This window comes from Anas acuta, unplaced genomic scaffold (assembly GCF_963932015.1).
Source record: "Anas acuta unplaced genomic scaffold, bAnaAcu1.1 SCAFFOLD_80, whole genome shotgun sequence".
Classification (NCBI taxonomy): domain Eukaryota; kingdom Metazoa; phylum Chordata; class Aves; order Anseriformes; family Anatidae; genus Anas; species Anas acuta.
The window spans coordinates 266,586-288,160 of NW_027076157.1; the positions used below are offsets into that span (position 1 = coordinate 266,586).

The window sequence follows — 21,575 nt, forward strand, 5'->3', positions numbered from 1 at the left end:
AAGGAAGGCTTTGGGTACATCTGACCTCCCCAGGGGAGCCTTTACGCAGCCCCACATGCAACTGGACCCTCCTTGTTCACTGTTTACGAGCAACCCTAAATATACCCCTAGCCACCATGGCAGAAGACTGAAAACTCGGGCTCCAGAAAATGCGTTTCAAGCCCCATTCACCCATCCAGAAGTGCCCCCAAAAGAAGGCTTTGGGTACAACTGAACTCCCCAGGGGAGCCTTTATGCAGCCCCACATGCAACTGGACCCTCCGGGTTCACTCTTTCACCGCAACCCTAAATATAGCCCTTGGCGCAATGGGAGAAGACTGAAAAAGCGGGCCTCAGAAAACGCATTGCGATTCCCCTTGGACCATCCAAAAGTGCTCCCAAAGGAAGGCTTTGGGTACAAGTGAACTCCCCAGGGGAGCCTTTATGTAGCCCCACATGCAACTGGACCCTCCGGGTTCACTCTTTCACAGCAACCCTAAATATAGCCCTGGCCCGCCTGGCAGTCGACTGAAAACTCGGGCCCCAGAAAATGCGTTAAAATCCTAATTCGCCCATCCAAAAGTGCCCCCAGAGGAAGGCTTTGGGTACAACTGAACTCCCCAGGGGAGCCTTTACGCAGCCCCACATGCAACTGGACCCTCCTTGTTCACTGTTTACGAGCAACCCTAAATATACCCCTAGCCAGCATGGCAGAAGACTGAAAACTCGGGCTCCAGAAAATGCGTTTCAAGCCCCATTCACCCATCCAGAAGTGCCCCCAAAGGAAGGCTTTGGGTACAAGTGAACTCCCCAGGGGAGCCTTTACGCAGCCCCACATGCAACTGGACCCTCCTTGTTCACTGTTTACGAGCAACCCTAAATATACCCCTAGCCAGCATGGCAGAAGACTGAAAACTCGGGCTCCAGAAAATGCGTTCAAGCCCCATTCACCCATCCAGAAGTGCCCCCAAAGGAAGGCTTTGGGTACAACTGAACTCCCCAGGGGAGCCTTAACGCAGCCCCACATGCAACTGGACCCTCCGGGTTCACTCTTTCACCGCAAGCCTAAATATAGCCCTAGCACCCCTGGCAGTCGACTGAAAGCTCGGGCCACAAAAAATGTGTTACGAGCCCCATTCGCCCATCCAAAAGTGCCCCCAAAGGAAGGCTTTGGGTACATCTGAACTCCCGAGGGGAGCCGTTATGCAGCCCCACATGCAACTGGACCCTCCTTGTTCACTGTTTACGAGCAACCCTAAATATACCCCTAGCCACCATGGCAGAAGACTGAAAACTCGGGCTCCAGAAAATGCGTTTCAAGCCCGATTCACCCATCCAGAAGTGCCCCCAAAGGAAGGCTTTGGGTACAAGTGAACTCTCCAGGGGAGCCTTTATGCAGCCCCACATGCAACTGGACCCTCCGGGTTCACTCTTTCACCGCAAGCCTAAATATATCCCTCGGCGCAATGGGAGAAGACTGAAAAAGCGGGCCTCAGAAAACGCATTGCGATTCCCCTTGGACCATGCAAAAGTGACCCCAAAGGAATGCTTTGGGTACAACTGGACTCCCCAGGGGAGCCTTAACGCAGCCCCACATGCAACTGGACCCTCCGTATTCGCTCTTTCACAGCAACCCTAAATATAACCCTGGCCCGCCTGGCAGTCGACTGAAAACTCGGGCCCCAGAAAATGCGTTAAAAGCCTAATTCGCCCATCCAAAAGTGCCCCCAGAGGAAGGCTTTGGGTACAAGTGAACTCCCCAGGGGAGCCTTTACGCAGCCCCACAGGCAACTGGACCCTCCTTGTTCACTGTTTACGAGCAACCCTAAATATACCCCTAGCCACCATGGCAGAAGACTGAAAACTCGGGCTCCAGAAAATGCGTTTCAAGCCCCATTCACCCATCCAGAAGTGCCCCCAAAGGAAGGCTTTGGGTACAACTGAACTCCCCAGGGGAGCCTTTATGCAGCCCCACATGCAACTGGACCCTCCGGGTTCACTCTTTCACCGCAAGCCTAAATATAGCCCTAGCACGCCTGGCAGTCGACTGAAAGCTCGGGCCACAAAAAATGTGTTACGAGCCCCATTCGCCCATCCAAAAGTGCCCCCAAAGGAAGGCTTTGGGTACAAGTGAACTCTCCAGGCGAGCCTTTATGCAGCCCCACATGCAACTGGACCCTCCGGGTTCACTCTTTCACCGCAAGCCTAAATATAGCCCTCGGCGCAATGGGAGAAGACTGAAAAAGCGGGCCTCAGAAAACGCATTGCGATTCCCCTTGGACCATCCAAAAGTGCCCCCAAAGGAAGGCTTTGGGTACAACTGGACTCCCCAGGGGAGCCTTAACGCAGCCCCACACGCAACTGGACCCTCTGTATTCGCTCTTTCACAGCAACCCTAAATATAGCCCTGGCCCGCCTGGCAGTCGACTGAAAACTCGGGCCCCAGAAAATGCATTAAAAGCCTAATTCGCCCATCCAAAAGTGCCCCCAGAGGAAGGCTTTGGGTACAACTGAACTCCCCAGGGGAGCCTTTACGCAGCCCCACATGCAACTGGACCCTCCTTGTTCACTGTTTACGAGCAACCCTAAATATACCCCTAGCCACCATGGCAGAAGACTGAAAACTCGGGCTCCAGAAAATGCGTTTCAAGCCCCATTCACCCATCCAGAAGTGCCCCCAAAGGAAGGCTTTGGATACAAGTGAACTCCCCAGGGGAGCCTTTATGCAGCCCCACATGCAACTGGACCCTCCGTATTCGCTCTTTCACAGCAACCCTAAATATAACCCTGGCCCGCATGGCAGACGACTGAAAAATCGGGCCCCAGAAAACGTGCTACAAGCCCCATTCGCCCATCCAAAAGTGCCCCCAGAGGAAGGCTTTGGGTACATCTGAACTCCCCAGGGGAGCCTTTACGCAGCCCCACATGCAACTGGACCCTCCTTGTTCACTGTTTACGAGCAACCCTAAATATACCCCTAGCCACCATGGCAGAAGACTGAAAACTCGGGCTCCAGACAATGCGTTTCAAGCCCCATTCACCCATCCAGAAGTGCCCCCAAAGGAAGGCTTTGGGTACAAGTGAACTCCCCAGGGGAGCCTTTATGCAGCCCCACATGCAACTGGACCCTCCGTATTCGCTCTTTCACAGCAACCCTAAATATAACCCTGGCCCTCATGGAAGACGACTGAAAAATCGGGCCCCAGAAAACGTGCTACAAGCCCCATTCGACCATCCAAAAGTGCCGCCAGAGGAAGGCTTTGGGTACAACTGAACTCCCCAGGGGAGCCTTTACGCAGCCCCACATGCAACTGGACCCTCCGGGTTCACTCTTTCACCGCAAGCCTAAATATATCCCTCGGCGCAATGGGAGAAGACTGAAAAAGCAGGCCTCAGAAAACGCACTGCGATTCCCCTTGGACCATCCAAAAGTGCCCCCAAAGGAAGGCTTTGGGTACATCTGACCTCCCCAGGGGAGCCTTTACGCAGCCCCACATGCAACTGGACCCTCCTTGTTCACTGTTTACGAGCAACCCTAAATATACCCCTAGCCACCATGGCAGAAGACTGAAAACTCGGGCTCCAGAAAATGCGTTTCAAGCCCCATTCACCCATCCAGAAGTGCCCCCAAAGGAAGGCTTTGGGTACAACTGAACTCCCCAGGGGAGCCTTTATGCAGCCCCACATGCAACTGGACCCTCCGGGTTCACTCTTTCACCGCAACCCTAAATATAGCCCTTGGCGCAATGGGAGAAGACTGAAAAAGCGGGCCTCAGAAAACGCATTGCGATTCCCCTTGGACCATCCAAAAGTGCTCCCAAAGGAAGGCTTTGGGTACAAGTGAACTCCCCAGGGGAGCCTTTATGTAGCCCCACATGCAACTGGACCCTCCGGGTTCACTCTTTCACAGCAACCCTAAATATAGCCCTGGCCCGCCTGGCAGTCGACTGAAAACTCGGGCCCCAGAAAATGCGTTAAAAGTCTAATTCGCCCATCCAAAAGTGCCCCCAGAGGAAGGCTTTGGGTACAACTGAACTCCCCAGGGGAGCCTTTACGCAGCCCCACATGCAACTGGACCCTCCTTGTTCACTGTTTACGAGCAACCCTAAATATACCCCTAGCCAGCATGGCAGAAGACTGAAAACTCGGGCTCCAGAAAATGCGTTTCAAGCCCCATTCACCCATCCAGAAGTGCCCCCAAAGGAAGGCTTTGGGTACAAGTGAACTCCCCAGGGGAGCCTTTATGCAGCCCCACCTGCAACTGGACCCTCCGGGTTCACTCTTTCACCGCAAGCCTAAATATAGCCCTAGCACGCCTGGCAGTCGACTGAAATCTCGGGCCACAGAAAATGTGTTACGAGCCTCATTCGCCCATCCAAAAGTGCCTCCAAAGGAAGGCTTTGGGTACAACTGAACTCCCCAGGGGAGCCTTTACGCAGCCCCACATGCAACTGGACCCTCCTTGTTCACTGTTTACGAGCAACCCTAAATATACCCCTAGCCACCATGGCAGAAGACTGAAAACTCGGGCTCCAGAAAATGCGTTTCAAGCCCCATTCACCCATCCAGAAGTGCCCCCAAAGGAAGGCTTTGGGTACAAGTGAACTCCCCAGGTGAGCCTTTATGCAGCCCCACATGCAACTGGACCCTCTGTATTCGCTCTTTCACAGCAACCCTAAATATAGCCCTCAGCGCAATGGGAGAAGACTGAAAAAGCGGGCCTCAGAAAACGCATTGCGATTCTCCTTGGACCATCCCAAAGAGCCCCCAAAGGAAGGCTTTGGGTACAACTGGACTCCCCAAGGGAGCCTTAACGCAGCCCCACGTGCAACTGGACCCTCTGTATTCGCTCTTTCACAGCAACCCTTAATATAACCCTGGCCCGCCTGGCAGTCGACTGAAAACTCGGGCCCCAGAAAATGCCTTAAAAGCCTAATTCGCCCATCCAAAAGTGCCCCCAGAGGAAGGCTTTGGGTACAACTGAACTCCCCAGGGGAGCCTTTACGCAGCCCCACATGCAACTGGACCCTCCTTGTTCACTGTTTACGAGCAACCCTAAATATACCCCTAGCCACCATGGCAGAAGACTGAAAACTCGGGCTCCAGAAAATGCGTTTCGAGCCCCATTCACCCATCCAGAAGTGCCCCCAAAGGAAAGCTTTGGGTACAACTGAACTCCCCAGGGGAGCCTTTATGCAGCCCCACATGCAACTGGACCCTCCGGGTTCACTCTTTCACCGCAAGCCTAAATATAGCCCTGGCCCGCCTGGCAGTCGACTGAAAACTCGGGCCCCAGAAAATGCGTTAAAAGCCTAATTCGCCCATCCAAAAGTGCCCCCAGAGGAAGGCTTTGGGTACAACTGAACTCCCCAGGGGAGCCTTAACGCAGCCCCACATGCAACTGGACCCTCCGTATTCGCTCTTTCACAGCAACCCTAAATATAGCCCTGGCCCGCCTGGCAGTCGACTGAAAACTCGGGCCCCAGAAAATGCATTAAAAGCCTAATTCGCCCATCCAAAAGTGCCCCCAGAGGAAGGCTTTGGGTACAACTGAACTCCCCAGGGGAGCCTTTATGCAGCCCCACATGCAACTGGACCCTCCTTGCTCACTGTTTACGAGCAACCCTAAATATACCCCTAGCCACCATGGCAGAAGACTGAAAACTCGGGCTCCAGAAAATGCGTTTCAAGCCCCATTCACCCATCCAGAAGTGCCCCCAAAGGAAGGCTTTGGGTACAAGTGAAGTCCCCAGGGTAGCCTTTATGCAGCCCCACCTGCAACTGGACCCTCCGGGTTCACTCTTTCACCGGAAACCTAAATATAGCCCTAGCACGCCTGGCAGTCGACTGAAAGCTCGGGCCACAGAAAATGTGTTACGAGCCCCATTCGCCCATCCAAAAGTGCCCCCAAGGGAAGGCTTTGGGTACAACTGAACTCCCCAGGGGAGCCTTAACGCAGCCCCACATGCAACTGGACCCTCCGTATTCGCTCTTTCACAGCAACCGTAAATATAGCCCTGGCCCGCCTGGCAGTCGACTGAAAACTCGGGCCCCAGAAAATGCGTTAAAAGCCTAATTCGCCCATCCAAAAGTGCCCCCAGAGGAAGGCTTTGGGTACAACTGAACTCCCCAGGGGAGCCTTTACGCAGCCCCACCTGCAACTGGACCCTCCGGGTTCACTCTTTCACCGCAAGCCTAAATATAGCCCTAGCACGCCTGGCAGTCGACTGAAATCTCGGGCCACAGAAAATGTGTTACGAGCCTCATTCGCCCATCCAAAAGTGCCTCCAAAGGAAGGCTTTGGGTACATCTGAACTCCCCAGGGGAGCCTTTACGCAGCCCCACATGCAACTGGACCCTCTGTGTTCGCTCTTTACAGCAACCCTAAATATAACCCTAGCCAGCATGGCAGAAGACTGAAAACTCGGGCCACAGAAAACGTGCTAGAAGCCCCATTCACCCATCCAGAAGTGCCCCCAAAGGAAGGCTTTGGGTACAAGTGAACTCCCCAGGGGAGCCTTTATGCAGCCCCACATGCAACTGGACGCTCCGTATTCGCTCTTTCACAGGAACCCTAAATATAGCCCTGGCCCGCCTGGCAGTCGACTGAAAACTCGGGCCCCAGAAAATGCGTTAAAAGCCTAATTCGCCCATCCAAAAGTGCCCCCAGAGGAAGGCTTTGGGTACAACTGAACTCCCCAGGGGAGCCTTTACGCAGCCCCACATGCAACTGGACCCTCCTTGTTCACTGTTTACGAGCAACCCTAAATATACCCCTAGCCACCATGGCAGAAGACTGAAAACTCGGGCTCCAGAAAATGCGTTTCAAGCCCCATTCACCCATCCAGAAGTGCCCCCAAAGGAAGGCTTTGGGTACAAGTGAACTCCCCAGGGGAGCCTTTATGCAGCCCCACCTGCAACTGGACCCTCCGGGTTCACTCTTTCACCGCAAGCCTAAATATAGCCCTAGCACGCCTGGCAGTCGACTGAAATCTCGGGCCACAGAAAATGTGTTACGAGCCTCATTCGCCCATCCAAAAGTGCCTCCAAAGGAAGGCTTTGGGTACATCTGAACTCCCCAGGGGAGCCTTTACGCAGCCCCACATGCAACTGGACCCTCTGTGTTCGCTCTTTACAGCAACCCTAAATATAACCCTAGCCAGCATGGCAGAAGACTGAAAACTCGGGCCACAGAAAACGTGCTAGAAGCCCCATTCACCCATCCAGAAGTGCCCCCAAAGGAAGGCTTTGGGTACAAGTGAACTCCCCAGGGGAGCCTTTATGCAGCCCCACATGCAACTGGACGCTCCGTATTCGCTCTTTCACAGGAACCCTAAATATAGCCCTAGCACGCCTGGCAGTCGACTGAAAGCTCGGGCCACAGAAAATGTGTTACGAGCCCCATTCGCCCATCCAAAAGTGCCCCCAAAGGAAGGCTTTGGGTACATCTGAACTCCCCAGGGGAGCCTTTACGCAGCCCTACATGCAACTGGACCCTCCGTGTTCGCTCTTTACAGCAACCCTAAATATAACCCTAGCCAGCATGGCAGAAAACTGAAAACTCGGGCCACAGAAAAAGCGTTTCAAGCCCCATTCACCCATCCAGAAGTGCCCCCAAAGGAAGGCTTTGGGTACAACTGAACTCCCCAGGGGAGCCTTTATGCAGCACCACATGCAACTGGACCCTCCAAGTTCACTCTTTCACAGCAACCCTAAATATAGCCCTGGCCCGCCTGGCAGTCGACTGAAAACTCGGGCCCCAGAAAATGCGTTAAAAGCCTAATTCGCCCATCCAAAAGTGCCCCCAGAGGAAGGCTTTGGGTACAACTGAACTCCCCAGGGGAGCCTTAACGCAGCCCCACATGCAACTGGACCCTCCGTATTTGCTCTTTCACAGCAACCCTAAATATAGCCCTGGCCCGCCTGGCAGTCGACTGAAAACTCGGGCCCCAGAAAATGCGTTAAAAGCCTAATTCGCCCATCCAAAAGTGCCCCCAGAGGAAGGCTTTGGGTACAAGTGAACTCCCCAGGGGAGCCTTTACGCAGCCCCACATGCAACTGGACCCTCCGTGTTCGCTCTTTACAGCAACCCTAAATTTAACCCTAGCCAGCATGGCAGAAGACTGAAAACTCGGGCCACAGAAAAAGCGTTTCAAGCCCCTTTCGCCCATCCAGAAGTGCCCCCAAAGGAAGGCTTTGCGTACAACTGAACTCCCCAGGGGAGCCTTTACGCAGCCCCACATGCAACTGGACCCTCCTTGTTCACTGTTTACGAGCAACCCTAAATATACCCCTAGCCAGCATGGCAGAAGACTGAAAACTCCGGCTCCAGAAAATGCGTTTCAAGCCCCATTCACCCATCCAGAAGTGCCCCAAAGGAAGGCTTTGGGTACAACTGAACTCCCCAGGGGAGCCTTTATGCAGCCCCACATGCAACTGGACCCTCCGGGTTCACTCTTTCACCGCAATCCTAAATATAGCCCTCGGCGCAATGGGAGAAGACTGAAAAAGCGGGCCTCAGAAAAGGCATTGCGATTCCCCTTGGACCATTCCAAAGTGCCCCCAAAGGAAGGCTTTAGGTAAAACTTGACTCCCCAGGGGAGCCTTTATGCAGCCCCACATGCAACTGGACCCTCCGTATTCGCTCTTTCACAGCAACCCTAAATATAGCCCTGGCCCGCCTGGCAGTCGACTGAAAACTCGGGCCCCAGAAAATGCGTTAAAAGCCTAATTCGCCCATCCAAAAGTGCCCCCAGAGGAAGGCTTTGGGTACAACTGAACTCCCCAGGGGAGCCTTTACGCAGCCCCACATGCAACTGGACCCTCCTTGTTCACTGTTTACGAGCAACCCTAAATATACCCCTAGCCACCATGGCAGAAGACTGAAAACTCCGGCTCCAGAAAATGCGTTTCAAGCCCCATTCACCCATCCAGAAGTGCCCCAAAGGAAGGCTTTGGGTACAACTGAACTCCCCAGGGGAGACTTTATGAAGCCCCACATGCAACTGGACCCTCCGGGTTCACTCTTTCACCGCAAGCCTAAATATAGCCCTAGCACGCCTGGCAGTCGACTGAAAGCTCGGGCCACAGAAAATGTGTTACGAGCCCCATTCGCCCATCCAAAAGTGCCCCCAAAGGAAGGCTTTGGGTACATCTGAACTCCCCAGGGGAGCCTTTACGCAGCCCCACATGCAACTGGACCCTCCGTGTTCGCTCTTTACAGCAACCCTAAATATAACCCTAGCCAGCATGGTAGAAGACTGAAAACTCGGGCCACAGAAAACGTGCTACAAGCCCCATTCGACCATCCAAAAGTGCCCCCAGAGGAAGGCTTTGGGTACAAGTGAACTCCCCAGGGGAGCCTTTATGCAGCCCCACATGCAACTGGACCCTCCGGGTTCACTCTTTCACAGCAACCCTAAATATAGCCCTGGCCCGCCTGGCAGTCGACTGAAAACTCGGGCCACAGAAAAAGCATTTCAAGCCCCTTTCGCCCATCCAGAAGTGGCCCCAAAGGAAGGCTTTGCGTACAACTGAACTCCCCAGGGGAGCCTTTACGCAGCCCCACATGCAACTGGACCCTCCTTGTTCACTGTTTACGAGCAACCCTAAATATACCCCTAGCCACCATGGCAGAAGACTGAAAACTCCGGCACCAGAAAATGCGTTTCAAGCCCCATTCACCCATCCAGAAGTGCCCCAAAGGAAGGCTTTGGGTACAACTGAACTCCCCAGGGGAGCCTTTATGCAGCCCCACATGCAACTGGACCCTCCGGGTTCACTCTTTCACCGCAAGCCTAAATATAGCCCTCGGCGCAATGGGAGAAGACTGAAAAAGCGGGCCTCAGAAAAGGCATTGCGATTCCCCTTGGACCATCCCAAAGTGTCCCCAAAGGATGGATTTGGGTACAACTGGACTCCCCAGGGGAGCCGTTATGCAGCCCCACATGCAACTGGACCCTCCGTATTCGCTCTTTCACAGCAACCCTAAATATAGCCCTGGCACGCCTGGCAGTCGACTGAAAGCTCGGGCCACAAAAAATGCATTACGAGCCCCATTCGCCCATCCAAAAGTGCCCCCAGAGGAAGGCTTTGGGTACAAGTGAACTCCCCAGGGGAGCCTTTACGCAGCCCCACATGCAACTGGACCCTCCTCGTTCACTGTTTACGAGCAACCCTAAATATACCCCTAGCCACCATGGCAGAAGACTGAAAACTCGGGCTCCAGAAAATGCGTTTCAAGCCCCATTCACCCATCCAGAAGTGCCCCCAAAGGAAGGCTTTGGGTACAAGTGAACTCCCCAGGGGAACCTGTATTCAGCCCCACATGCAACTGGACCCTCCGTATTTGCTCTTTCACAGCAACCCTAAATATAACCCTGGCCCGCATGGCAGACGACTGAAAAATCGGGCCCCAGAAAACGTGCTACAAGCCCCATTCGACCATCCAAAAGTGCCCCCAAAGGAAGGCTTTGGGTACAACTTAACTCCCCAGGGGAGCCTTTATGCAGGCCCATACGCAACTGGACCCCCCGTGTTCGCTGTTTACAAGCAACCCTAAATATACCCCTAGCCACCATGGCAGAAAACTGAAAACTCGGGCCACAGAAAAAGCGTTTCAAGCCCCATTCACCCATCCAGAAGTGCCCCCAAAGGAAGGCTTTGGGTACAACTGAACTCCCCAGGGGAGCCTTTATGCAGCACCACATGCAACTGGACCCTCCAAGTTCACTCTTTCACAGCAACCCTAAATATAGCCCTGGCCTGCCTGGCAGTCGACTGAAAACTCGGGCCCCAGAAAATGCGTTAAAAGCCTAATTCGCCCATCCAAAAGTGCCCCGAGAGGAAGGCTTTGGGTACAACTGAACTCCCCAGGGGAGCCTTAACGCAGCCCCACATGCAACTGGACCCTCCGTATTTGCTCTTTCACAGCAACCCTAAATATAGCCCTGGCCCGCCTGGCAGTCAACTGAAAACTCGGGCCCCAGAAAATGCGTTAAAAGCCTAATTCGCCCATCCAAAAGTGCCCCCAGAGGAAGGCTTTGGGTACAACTGAACTCCCCAGGGGAGCCTTTACGCAGCCCCACATGCAACTGGACCCTCCTTGTTCACTGTTTACAAGCAACCCTAAATATAACAATAGCCAGCATGGCAGAAAACTGAAAACTCGGGCCACAGAAAAAGCATTTCAAGCCCCATTCACCCATCCAGAAGTGCCCCCAAAGGAAGGCTTTGGGTACAAGTGAACTCCCCAGGGGAGCCTTTATGCAGCCCCACATGCAACTGGACCCTCCGGGTTCACTCTTTCACAGCAACCCTAAATATAGCCCTGGCCCGCCTGGCAGTCGACTGAAAACACGGGCCCCAGAAAATGCGTTAAAAGCCTAATTCGCCCATCCAAAAGTGCCCCCAGAGGAAGGCTTTGGGTACAACTGAACTCCCCAGGGGAGCCTTTATGCAGCCCCACATGCAACTGGACCCTCCGTATTCGCTCTTTCACAGCAACCCTAAATATAGCCCTGGCCCGCATGGCAGACGACTGAAAAATCGGGCCCCAGAAAACGTGCTACAAGCCCCATTCGACCATCCAAAAGTGCCCCCAAAGGAAGGCTTTGGGTACAACTGAACTCCCCAGGGGAGCCTTTATGCAGGCCCATACGCAACTGGACCCTCCGTATTCGCTCTTTCACAGCAACCCTAAATATAACCCTGGCCCGCATGGCAGAAAACTGAAAACTCGGGCCACAGAAAACGTGCTACAAGCCCCATTCGACCATCCAAAAGTGCCCCCAAAGGAAGGCTTTGGGTACAACTGAACTCCCCAGGGGAGCCTTTATGCAGCCCCACATGCAACTGGACCCTCCGTATTCGCTCTTTCACAGCAACCCTAAATATAACCCTGGCCCGCATGGCAGACGACTGAAAAATCGGGCCACAGAAAACGTGCTACAAGCCCCATTCGACCATCCAAAAGTGCCCCCAAAGGAAGGCTTTGGGTACAACTGAACTCCCCAGGGGAGCCTTTATGCAGCCCCACATGCAACTGGACCCTCCGTATTCGCTCTTTCACAGCAACCCTAAATATAACCCTGGCCCGCGTGGCAGAAAACTGAAAACTCGGGCCACAGAAAAAGCGTTTCAAGCCCCATTCACCCATCCAGAAGTGCCCCCAAAGGAAGGCTTTGGGTACAAGTGAACTCCCCAGGGGAGCCTTTATGCAGCCCCACATGCAACTGGACCCCCCTTGTTCACTGTTTACGAGCAACCCTAAATATACCCCTAGCCACCATGGCAGAAGACTGAAAACTCGGGCTCCAGAAAATGCGTTTCAAGCCCCATTCACCCATCCAGAAGTGCCCCCAAAGGAAGGCTTTGGGTACAAGTGAACTCCCCAGGGGAACCTGTATTCAGCCCCACATGCAACTGGACCCTCCGTATTCGCTCTTTCACAGCAACCCTAAATATAACCCTGGCCCGCATGGCAGACGACTGAAAAATCGGGCCCCAGAAAACGTGCTACAAGCCCCATTCGACCATCCAAAAGTGCCCCCAAAGGAAGGCTTTGGGTACAACTGAACTCCCCAGGGGAGCCTTTATGCAGGCCCATACGCAACTGGACCCCCCGTGTTCGCTCTTTACAAGCAACCCTAAATATAACAATAGCCAGCATGGCAGAAAACTGAAAACTCGGGCCACAGAAAAAGCGTTTCAAGCCCCATTCACCCATCCAGAAGTGCCCCCAAAGGAAGGCTTTGGGTACAACTGAACTCCCCAGGGGAGCCTTTATGCAGCCCCACATGCAACTGGACCCCCCTTGTTCACTGTTTACGAGCAACCCTAAATATACCCCTAGCCACCATGGCAGAAGACTGAAAACTCGGGCTCCAGAAAATGCGTTTCAAGCCCCATTCACCCATCCAGAAGTGCCCCCAAAGGAAGGCTTTGGGTACAAGTGAACTCCCCAGGGGAACCTGTATTCAGCCCCACATGCAACTGGACCCTCCGTATTCGCTCTTTCACAGCAACCCTAAATATAGCCCTGGCCCGCATGGCAGACGACTGAAAAATCGGGCCCCAGAAAACGTGCTACAAGCCCCATTCGACCATCCAAAAGTGCCCCCAAAGGAAGGCTTTGGGTACAACTGAACTCCCCAGGGGAGCCTTTATGCAGCCCCACCTGCAACTGGACCCTCCGGGTTCACTCTTTCACCGCAAGCCTAAATATAGCCCTAGCACGCCTGGCAGTCGACTGAAAGCTCGGGCCACAGAAAATGTGTTACGAGCCCCATTCGCCCATCCAAAAGTGCCCCCAGAGGAAGGCTTTGGGTACATCTGAACTCCCCAGGGGAGCCTTTATGCAGCCCCACATGCAACTGGACCCTCCGTATTCGCTCTTTCACAGCAACCCTAAATATAACCCTGGCCCGCATGGCAGAAGACTGAAAACTCGGGCCACAGAAAAAGCGTTTCAAGCCCCTTTCGCCCATCCAGAAGTGCCCCCAAAGGAAGGCTTTGGGTACAACTGAACTCCCCAGGGGAGCCTTTATGCAGCCCCACATGCAACTGGACCCTCCGTATTCGCTCTTTCACAGCAACCCTAAATATAACCCTGGCCCGTCTGGCTGTCGACTGAAAACTCGGGCCACAGAAAATGCGTTAAAAGCCCCATTCACCCATCCAGAAGTGCCCCCAGAGGAAGGCTTTGGGTACACTTGAACTCCCCAGGGGAGCCTTTATGCAGCCCCACATGCAACTGGACCCCCCTTGTTCACTGTTTACGAGCAACCCTAAATATACCCCTAGCCACCATGGCAGAAGACTGAAACCTCGGGCTCCAGAAAATGCGTTTCAAGCCCCATTCACCCATCCAGAAGTGCCCCCAAAGGAAGGCTTTGGGTACAACTGAACTCCCCAGGGGAGCCTTTATGCAGCCCCACATGCAACTGGACCCTCCGGGTTCACTCTTTCACCGCAAGCCTAAATATAGCCCTAGCACGCCTGGCAGTCGACTGAAAGCTTGGGCCACAGAAAATGTGTTACGAGCCCCATTCGCCCATCCAAAAGTGCCCCCAAAGGAAGGCTTTGGGTACAACTGAACTCCCCAGGGGAGCCTTTACGCAGCCCCACATGCAACTGGACCCTCCTTGTTCACTGTTTACGAGCAACCCTAAATATACCCCTAGCCACCATGGCAGAAGACTGAAAACTCGGGCTCCAGAAAATGCGTTAAAAGCCTAATTCGCCCATCCAAAAGTGCCCCCAGAGGAAGGCTTTGGGTACAACTGAACTCCCCAGGGGAGCCTTAACGCAGCCCCACATGCAACTGGACCCTCCGTATTTGCTCTTTCACAGCAACCCTAAATATAGCCCTGGCCCGCCTGGCAGTCGACTGAAAACTCGGGCCCCAGAAAATGCGTTAAAAGCCTAATTCGCCCATTCAAAAGTGCCCCCAAAGGAAGGCTTTGGGTACAACTGAACTCCCCAGGGGAGCCTTTATGCAGCCCCACATGCAACTGGACCCTCCTTGTTCACTGTTTACGAGCAACCCTAAATATACCCCTAGCCACCATGGCAGAAGACTGAAAACTCAAGCTCCTGAAAATGCGTTTCAAGCCCCATTCACCCATCCAGAAGTGCCCCCAAAGGAAGGCTTTGGGTACAACTGAACTCCCCAGGGGAGCCTTTATGCAGCCCCACCTGCAACTGGACCCTCCGGGTTCACTCTTTCACCGCAACCCTAAATATATCCCTAGCACGCCTGGCAGTCGACTGAAAGCTCGGGCCACAGAAAATGTGTTACGAGCCCCATTCGCCCATCCAAAAGTGCCCCCAAAGGAAGGCTTTGGGTACATCTGAACTCCCCAGGGGAGCCTTTACGCAGCCCCACATGCAACTGGACCCTCCATGTTCGCTCTTTACAGCAACCCTAAATATAACCCTAGCCAGCATGGCAGAAGACTGAAAACTCGGGCCACAGAAAAAGCGTTTCAAGCCCCATTCGACCATCCAAAAGTGCCCCCAAAGGAAGGCTTTGGGTACAACTGAACTCCCCAGGGGAGCCTTTATGCAGCCCCACATGCAACTGGACCCTCCGGGTTCACTCTTTCACAGCAACCCTAAATATAACCCTGGCCAGCCTGGCAGTCGACTGAAAACTCGGGCCCCAGAAAATGCGTTAAAAGCCTAATTCGCCCATCCAAAAGTGCCCCCAGAGGAAGGCTTTGGGTACAACTGAACTCCCCAGGGGAGCCTTAACGCAGCCCCACATGCAACTGGACCCTCCTTGTTCACTGTTTACGAGCAACCCTAAATATACCCCTAGCCACCATGGCAGAAGACTGAAAACTCGGGCTCCAGAAAATGCGTTTCAAGCCCCATTCACCCATTGTCGTGGTTTAACCCGGCCGGCAGCTAAATACCACGCAGCCGTTCGCTCACCCTCCCCCCTCCCTCTCTGGGGCGGGGGAGAGAAATGGAAAGTGAGGCCCGTGAGTTGAGATAAAGACAGTTTAATAAGACAGGAAAATAATAATAACAAAATAATAATAAAATAATAACAATAATAATACAATGGTGATAATAGGAAAGTAATAATAGTATGTACAAACAAGTGATGCACAATGCAATTGCTCACCACTCGCTGACCGATGCCCAGCCTAACCCCGAGCAGTCCGGCCACCTCCCCCCAGCTAGCCACCCCTATATATTGTTTAGCATGACGTCAGATGGTATGGAATACCCCTTTGGCTAGTTTGGGTCACCTGTCCTGGGTCTGTCCCCTCCCAGCTCTTACTGCACCCCCAGCCTGCCCGTTGGCAGGACAGAGCAAAAGGCTGAGATGTCCTTGGCTTAGTATAAGCACTGCTCTGCAACAATTAAAGCATCGGGGTGTTATCAGCACTCTTCTCATCCTAAGCCAAAACACAGCATTCCACCAGCTACTAGGAAGAAAATTAATTCTGTGCTAACTGAAACCAGGACACCCATCCAGAAGTGCCCCCAAAGGAAGGCTTTGGGTACAGCTGAACTCCCCAGGTGAGCCTTTATGCAGCCCCACATGCAACTGGACCCTCCGGGTTCACTCTTTCACCGCAAGCCTAAATATAGCCCTAGCACGCCTGGCAGTCGACTGAAAGCTCGGGCCACAGAAAATGTGTTACGAGCCCCATTCGCCCATCCAAAAGTGCCCCCGAAGGAAGGCTTTGGGTACATCTGAACTCCCCAGGGGAGCCTTTACGCAGCCCCACATGCAACTGGACCCTCCGTGTTCGCTCTTTACAGCAACCCTAAATATACCGCTAGCCACCATGGCAGAAGACTGAAAACTCGGGCCACAGAAAAAGCGTTTCAAGCCCCTTTCGCCCATCCAGAAGTGCCCCCAAAGGAAGGCTTTGGGTACAACTGAACTCCCCAGGGGAGCCTTTATGCAGCCCCACATGCAACTGGACCCTCCGTATTCGCTCTTTCACAGCAACCCTAAATATAACCCTAGCCCGCATGGCAGTCGACTGAAAAATCGGGCCCCAGAAAACGTGCTACAAGCCCCATTCGACCATCCAAAAGTGCCCCCAAAGGAAGGCTTTGGGTACAAGTGAACTCCCCAGGGGAGCCTTTATGCAGGCCCATACGCAACTGGACCCCCCGTGTTCGCTGTTTACAAGCAACCCTCAATATAACACTAGCCAGCATGGCAGAAAACTGAAAACTTGGGCCACAGAAAAAGCGTTTCAAGCCCCATTCACCCATCCAGAAGTGCCCCCAAAGGAAGGCTTTGGGTACAACTGAACTCCCCAGGGGAGCCTTTATGCAGCCCCACATGCAACTGGACCCTCCAGGTTCACTCTTTCACTGCAAGCCTAAATATACCCCTCGGCGCAATGGGAGAAGACTGAAAAAGCGGGCCTCAGAAAACGCATTGCGATTCCCCTTGGACCACCCAAAAGTGCTCCCAAAGGAAGGCTTTGGGTACAACTGGACTCCCCAGGGGAGCCTTAACGCAGCCCCACATGCAACTGGACCCTCCGGGTTCACTCTTTCACAGCAACCCTAAATATAGCCCTGGCCTGCCTGGCAGTCGACTGAAAACTCGGGCCCCAGAAAATGCGTTAAAAGCCTAATTCGCCCATCCAAAAGTGCCCCCAGAGGAAGGCTTTGGGTACAAGTGAACTCCCCAGGGGAGCCTTAACGCAGCCCCACATGCAACTGGACCCTCCGTATTCGCTCTTTCACAGCAACCCTAAATATAGCCCTGGCCTGCCTGGCAGTTGACTGAAAACTCGGGCCCCAGAAAAACTGTTAAAAGCCTAATTCGCCCATCCAAAACTGCCCCCAGAGGAAGGCTTTGGGTACAAGTGAACTCCCCAGGGGAGCCTTTATGCAGCCCCACATGCAACTGGACCCTCCTTGTTCACTGTTTACGAGCAACCCTAAATATACCCCTAGCCACCATGGCAGAAGACTGAAAACTCAGGCTCCAGAAAATGCGTTTCAAGCCCCATTCACCCATCCAGAAGTGCCCCCAAAGGAAGGCTTTGGGTACAAGTGAACTCCCCAGGGGAGCCTTTATGCAGCCCCACATGCAACTGGACCCTCCGGGTTCACTCTTTCACCGCAAGCCTAAATATAGCCCTAGCACGCCTGGCAGTCGACTGAAAGCTCGGGCCACAGAAAATGTGTTACGAGCCCCATTCGCCCATCAAAAGTGCCCCCAAAGGAAGGCTTTGGGTACATCTGAACTCCCCAGGGGAGCCTTTACGCAGCCCCACATGCAACTGGACCCTCCTTGTTCACTGTTTACGAGCAACCCTAAATATACCCCTAGCCACCATGGTAGAAGACTGAAAACTCGGGCTCCAGAAAATGCGTTTCAAGCCCCATTCACCCATCCAGAAGTGCCCCCAAAGGAAGGCTTTGGGTACAAGTGAACTCCCCAGGGGAGCCTTTACGCAGCCCCACATGCAACTGGACCCTCCTTTGTTGAGGGATTTCTTGAAACAGCAAAAATCCTATGGCTTGCTGTAGCTGAGCAAACCAAGCTACCAGGGCAACTATGAGAAGTTCCCATGACAGTGTTCCCACATTGCCCAATTGAGGAATACAGAAAAATATTGTTACCAGTAGCTGACATTGTTAACAATTGGTAACAAAATATTGTTACCAGTAGCTGACATTGTTAACATTGGTAACAAAAATATTGTTACCAGTAGCTGTTACCAGACACACTCTACTGTGTGTCTGTCGTGCTTTCGGCCGTGCTTCCTGCAACATATGGCGCCCGAACAGGCTGAGACCTGAACAGGGCCTGAACAGGACATCGCAGCGGGAGACCTGAACAGGACCTGAACAGACATCGCACCGGAGCAGGACATCGCAGCACCGGAGCAGACATCGCAGCCGAGCACGGACATCGCAGCGGCGCCGGGGCAAACATCGCAGCGCCGCGGGACACCAGCGGCGCCGGCACATCCGAACGCAGGTAGACCAGGAGACCAGCGGCGCCGGGACCGGCAGCGCCGGGACCAGCGGCGCCGCGATCTCGCCGCGCTGTCGGGACTTCGGAGCGCCCATCCGACCGGCGCTTGAGCAGACCGGACACCGGCCCGGAAACACGGTACACAGGCCTCACGGTGAGACGCGGTACTCCCGCTGAGAGACGCGGAAAACGGTGGGAAACGGGGTTTTGCGGCGGGACGTGGAATTGCGGAGGGCCGCGGGTAAACGAAGTCGCGGCGGGACGTGGAATTGCGGAGGGCCGCGGGAAATAGAGTTGCGGCGGGACGTGGAATTGCGGAGGGCCGCGGGAAATAGAGTTGCGGCGAGACGTGGAATTGCGGAGGGCCGCGGGAAATAGAGTTGCGGCGAGACGTGGAATTGCGCAGGGCCGCGGGAAAAAGAGTTGCGGCGAGACGTGGACTTGCGGAGGGCCGCGGGAAACGGAGTTGCGGCGGGACGTGGAATTGCGGAGGGCCGCGGGAAACGGAGTTGCGGCGGGACGTGGAATTGCGGAGGGCCGTGGGAAATAGTGTTGCGGCGAGACGTGGAATTGCGGAGGGCCGCGGGAAAAAGAGTTGCGGCGAGACGTGGACTTGCGGAGGGCCGCGGGAAACGGAGTTGCGGCGGGACGTGGAATTGCGGAGGGCCGCGGGAAACGGAGTTGCGGCAGGACGTGGAATTGCGGAGGGCCGCGGGAAATAGAGTTGCGGCGGGACGTGGAATTGCGGAGGGCCGCGGGAAAAAGAGTTGCGGCGAGACGTGGAATTGCGGAGGGCCGCGGGAAACGGAGTTGCGGCGGGACGTGGAATTGCGGAGGGCCGCGGGAAACGGAGTTGCGGCGAGACGTGGAATTGCGGAGGGCCGCGGGAAATTGACGTGATCACGGTGTGATGCGGGACATCCGAGATCGAGCTGCTACGGGAGACCAGAGGCATCAGTGGACAACGGCAGCCGACTCTCACCGTGTGGCGAGTCGGCACAGAGCAGAGGGGCGGACATCAGGACCCTGCAGCCTGTCTGACGTAACCATGGAGGCAGCGGCGGCTGTGCTGCTTCTCTTTGGCATTCTTTTTATAACAGGTTTATCTTGCAATGCAAAAAAGACTATTCGTCCCCAGATCGGTGTTATAACTATGTTTCTGGATAACATTCCGTGGGGTTACCTCATTCTACGGACTATTAATGACGATTTAGCTCTATTGCAGGGCAGGAGTGCAGAGACGCAGATTACACTGCCAAATGACCACCGGCAGGCTCGTTCACAAACAGCTTCTAGGATTGCAGCTGGCACTGCCTGCAGCCATATAGCAGACGTTACACTCTCTTTCCTAACTAGTAATCATGTGTCTCATCCATTTGTGGTGAATGGTCAGTGGCAAAAAGAAAAGGGGGAGAGTAAGGGGCGGCAAAGACACAAACGGTACCAGGAGGATGCCACTGACACTAACAGCACGGGTAATAGGAGTAGTATAAGTGACATAGGTGCAGGGCGGCGGCAGGCACTGCCGCGCTGTGGGGCATTCTGCCTGCTGCTCGCCCTCACCTGCCTGTGCACTGCTGCCGACAGTGCTAGAGCAAAATGTGAAGTCTGCTCAGACGGCAGTGATGAGAGTGCTTGTGTGAAGAAGACGTGTGCTGAATCTGACTTTGTGTGCAACAGTGGTCAGTGTGTGCCAAACAGATGGCAGTGTGAGGGGGATCCGGACTGTGAAAATGGGTCTGATGAGATTGCTGATCTGTGTTATATGAGAACATGCCAGGTAAATGAAATCAGCTGTGGTCCTCAGTCAACCTTGTGTATCCTGGTGTCCTGGAAATGTGATGGTGAAAAAGACTGTAACAGAGATCCTGATTGCAAGGATGGAAGTGATGAAATTAACTGCCCTTCTCAGACCTGCAGGTCAGACCAGTTCAGATGTGAAGATGGGAACTGTGTCCATGGGAGTAGGCAGTGCAATGGTGTGAGAGACTGTCTGGATGGCACTGATGAAGCAAACTGTAACAATGTTATTCAGTGCTCTGGACCTGGCAAATTCAAGTGCAGAAGTGGAGAATGCATAGATACCAATAAAGTGTGTAACCAGCAGAGAGACTGCAAGGACTGGGGTGATGAGCCCCTGAAGGAATGCAACATAAATGAATGTGACTGTCCAGCTGGGTTTGACTTTGTAGAAAAGAGAAACTGTGGAATTGATGAATGTCAAAACCCTGGTATCTGTAGTCAAATCTGTATCAACCTGAAAGGTGGCTACAAATGTGAACGTAGCCGTGGGTATCAGGTGAATCCTGCTACAGGAACCGGGAAAGGGCCATACTGGTACAAAAACACAAATAACACCTGTGATTACAATGACGCTGCTAAGCAGGGTTTAGGGGTTTGTAGCATGGAGACAAGGGGTAACAACTGCAGTGTTTGGAACAATTGTGCAGCTTTGGCCTTACCTCCTGATGTGCTTCTGATTTGTGGGGATGGGGCCTGGCATGGTATCCCTACAAATGCTGTCAGATGTCCATGTTACTTAGATAAACTCATTGTATTTGCTCCTAGCTTGCTACAGTTGCGTGAGATCACCAGACATAAATGGGCATTGCTTGCATCGGATTGCAATGATAATGTTGAATTGTGTGGGGTTGCAGCTAGAGCGGCATTAGCAATTTCAGTGTCTGGAGTGGCATCTGCGGCCGCACGTAACAACTTAGAAAATTTGGTATGCTGGGCCAAGAGGCAAGCCTATGCCACGACAGAGATACTTGAGGAGATGTTACCAGATCAAAATAGTCTGCGACATCTGCTTTTACAGGATCAAGCTGCTATTGACATCTTGCTTTTGGCTCAAAGGAATGGGTGTGAGGACTTTAAGGGAATGTACTGTTTAAACCTTTCTGATCATAATGAGTCAATTCACAAATCCATTACTTTCCTGAAAGAGCACGTGAGAAAGATTCAATATGGTATCAATCCTTTCAATCAATGGTTCACTGACTTGTTTGAAACAAGGTGTAGATGGTTGCTGGGTTTAGTCACAAGGGGATTAAGGATTTGGTTTATGGTGGTGGTAATCATCGTTGTGTGTTGTAACTATAGCTAAAGGGTCACATGTAAA

General features: G+C 53.5%; 1 protein-coding gene across 1 annotated transcript; it reads left to right on the forward strand.

The window, feature by feature from the left end:
• The first annotated feature begins 18,205 nt into the window (after positions 1–18,205).
• LOC137849035 (uncharacterized) lies at positions 18,206–21,575 on the forward strand. Its single transcript, XM_068668512.1, has 2 exons — positions 18,206–18,701; positions 19,305–21,575. Exon 2 carries the CDS (start codon positions 19,362–19,364, stop codon positions 21,558–21,560), a length of 2,199 nt encoding a protein of 732 aa, XP_068524613.1. The 5' UTR covers positions 18,206–18,701; positions 19,305–19,361; the 3' UTR covers positions 21,561–21,575.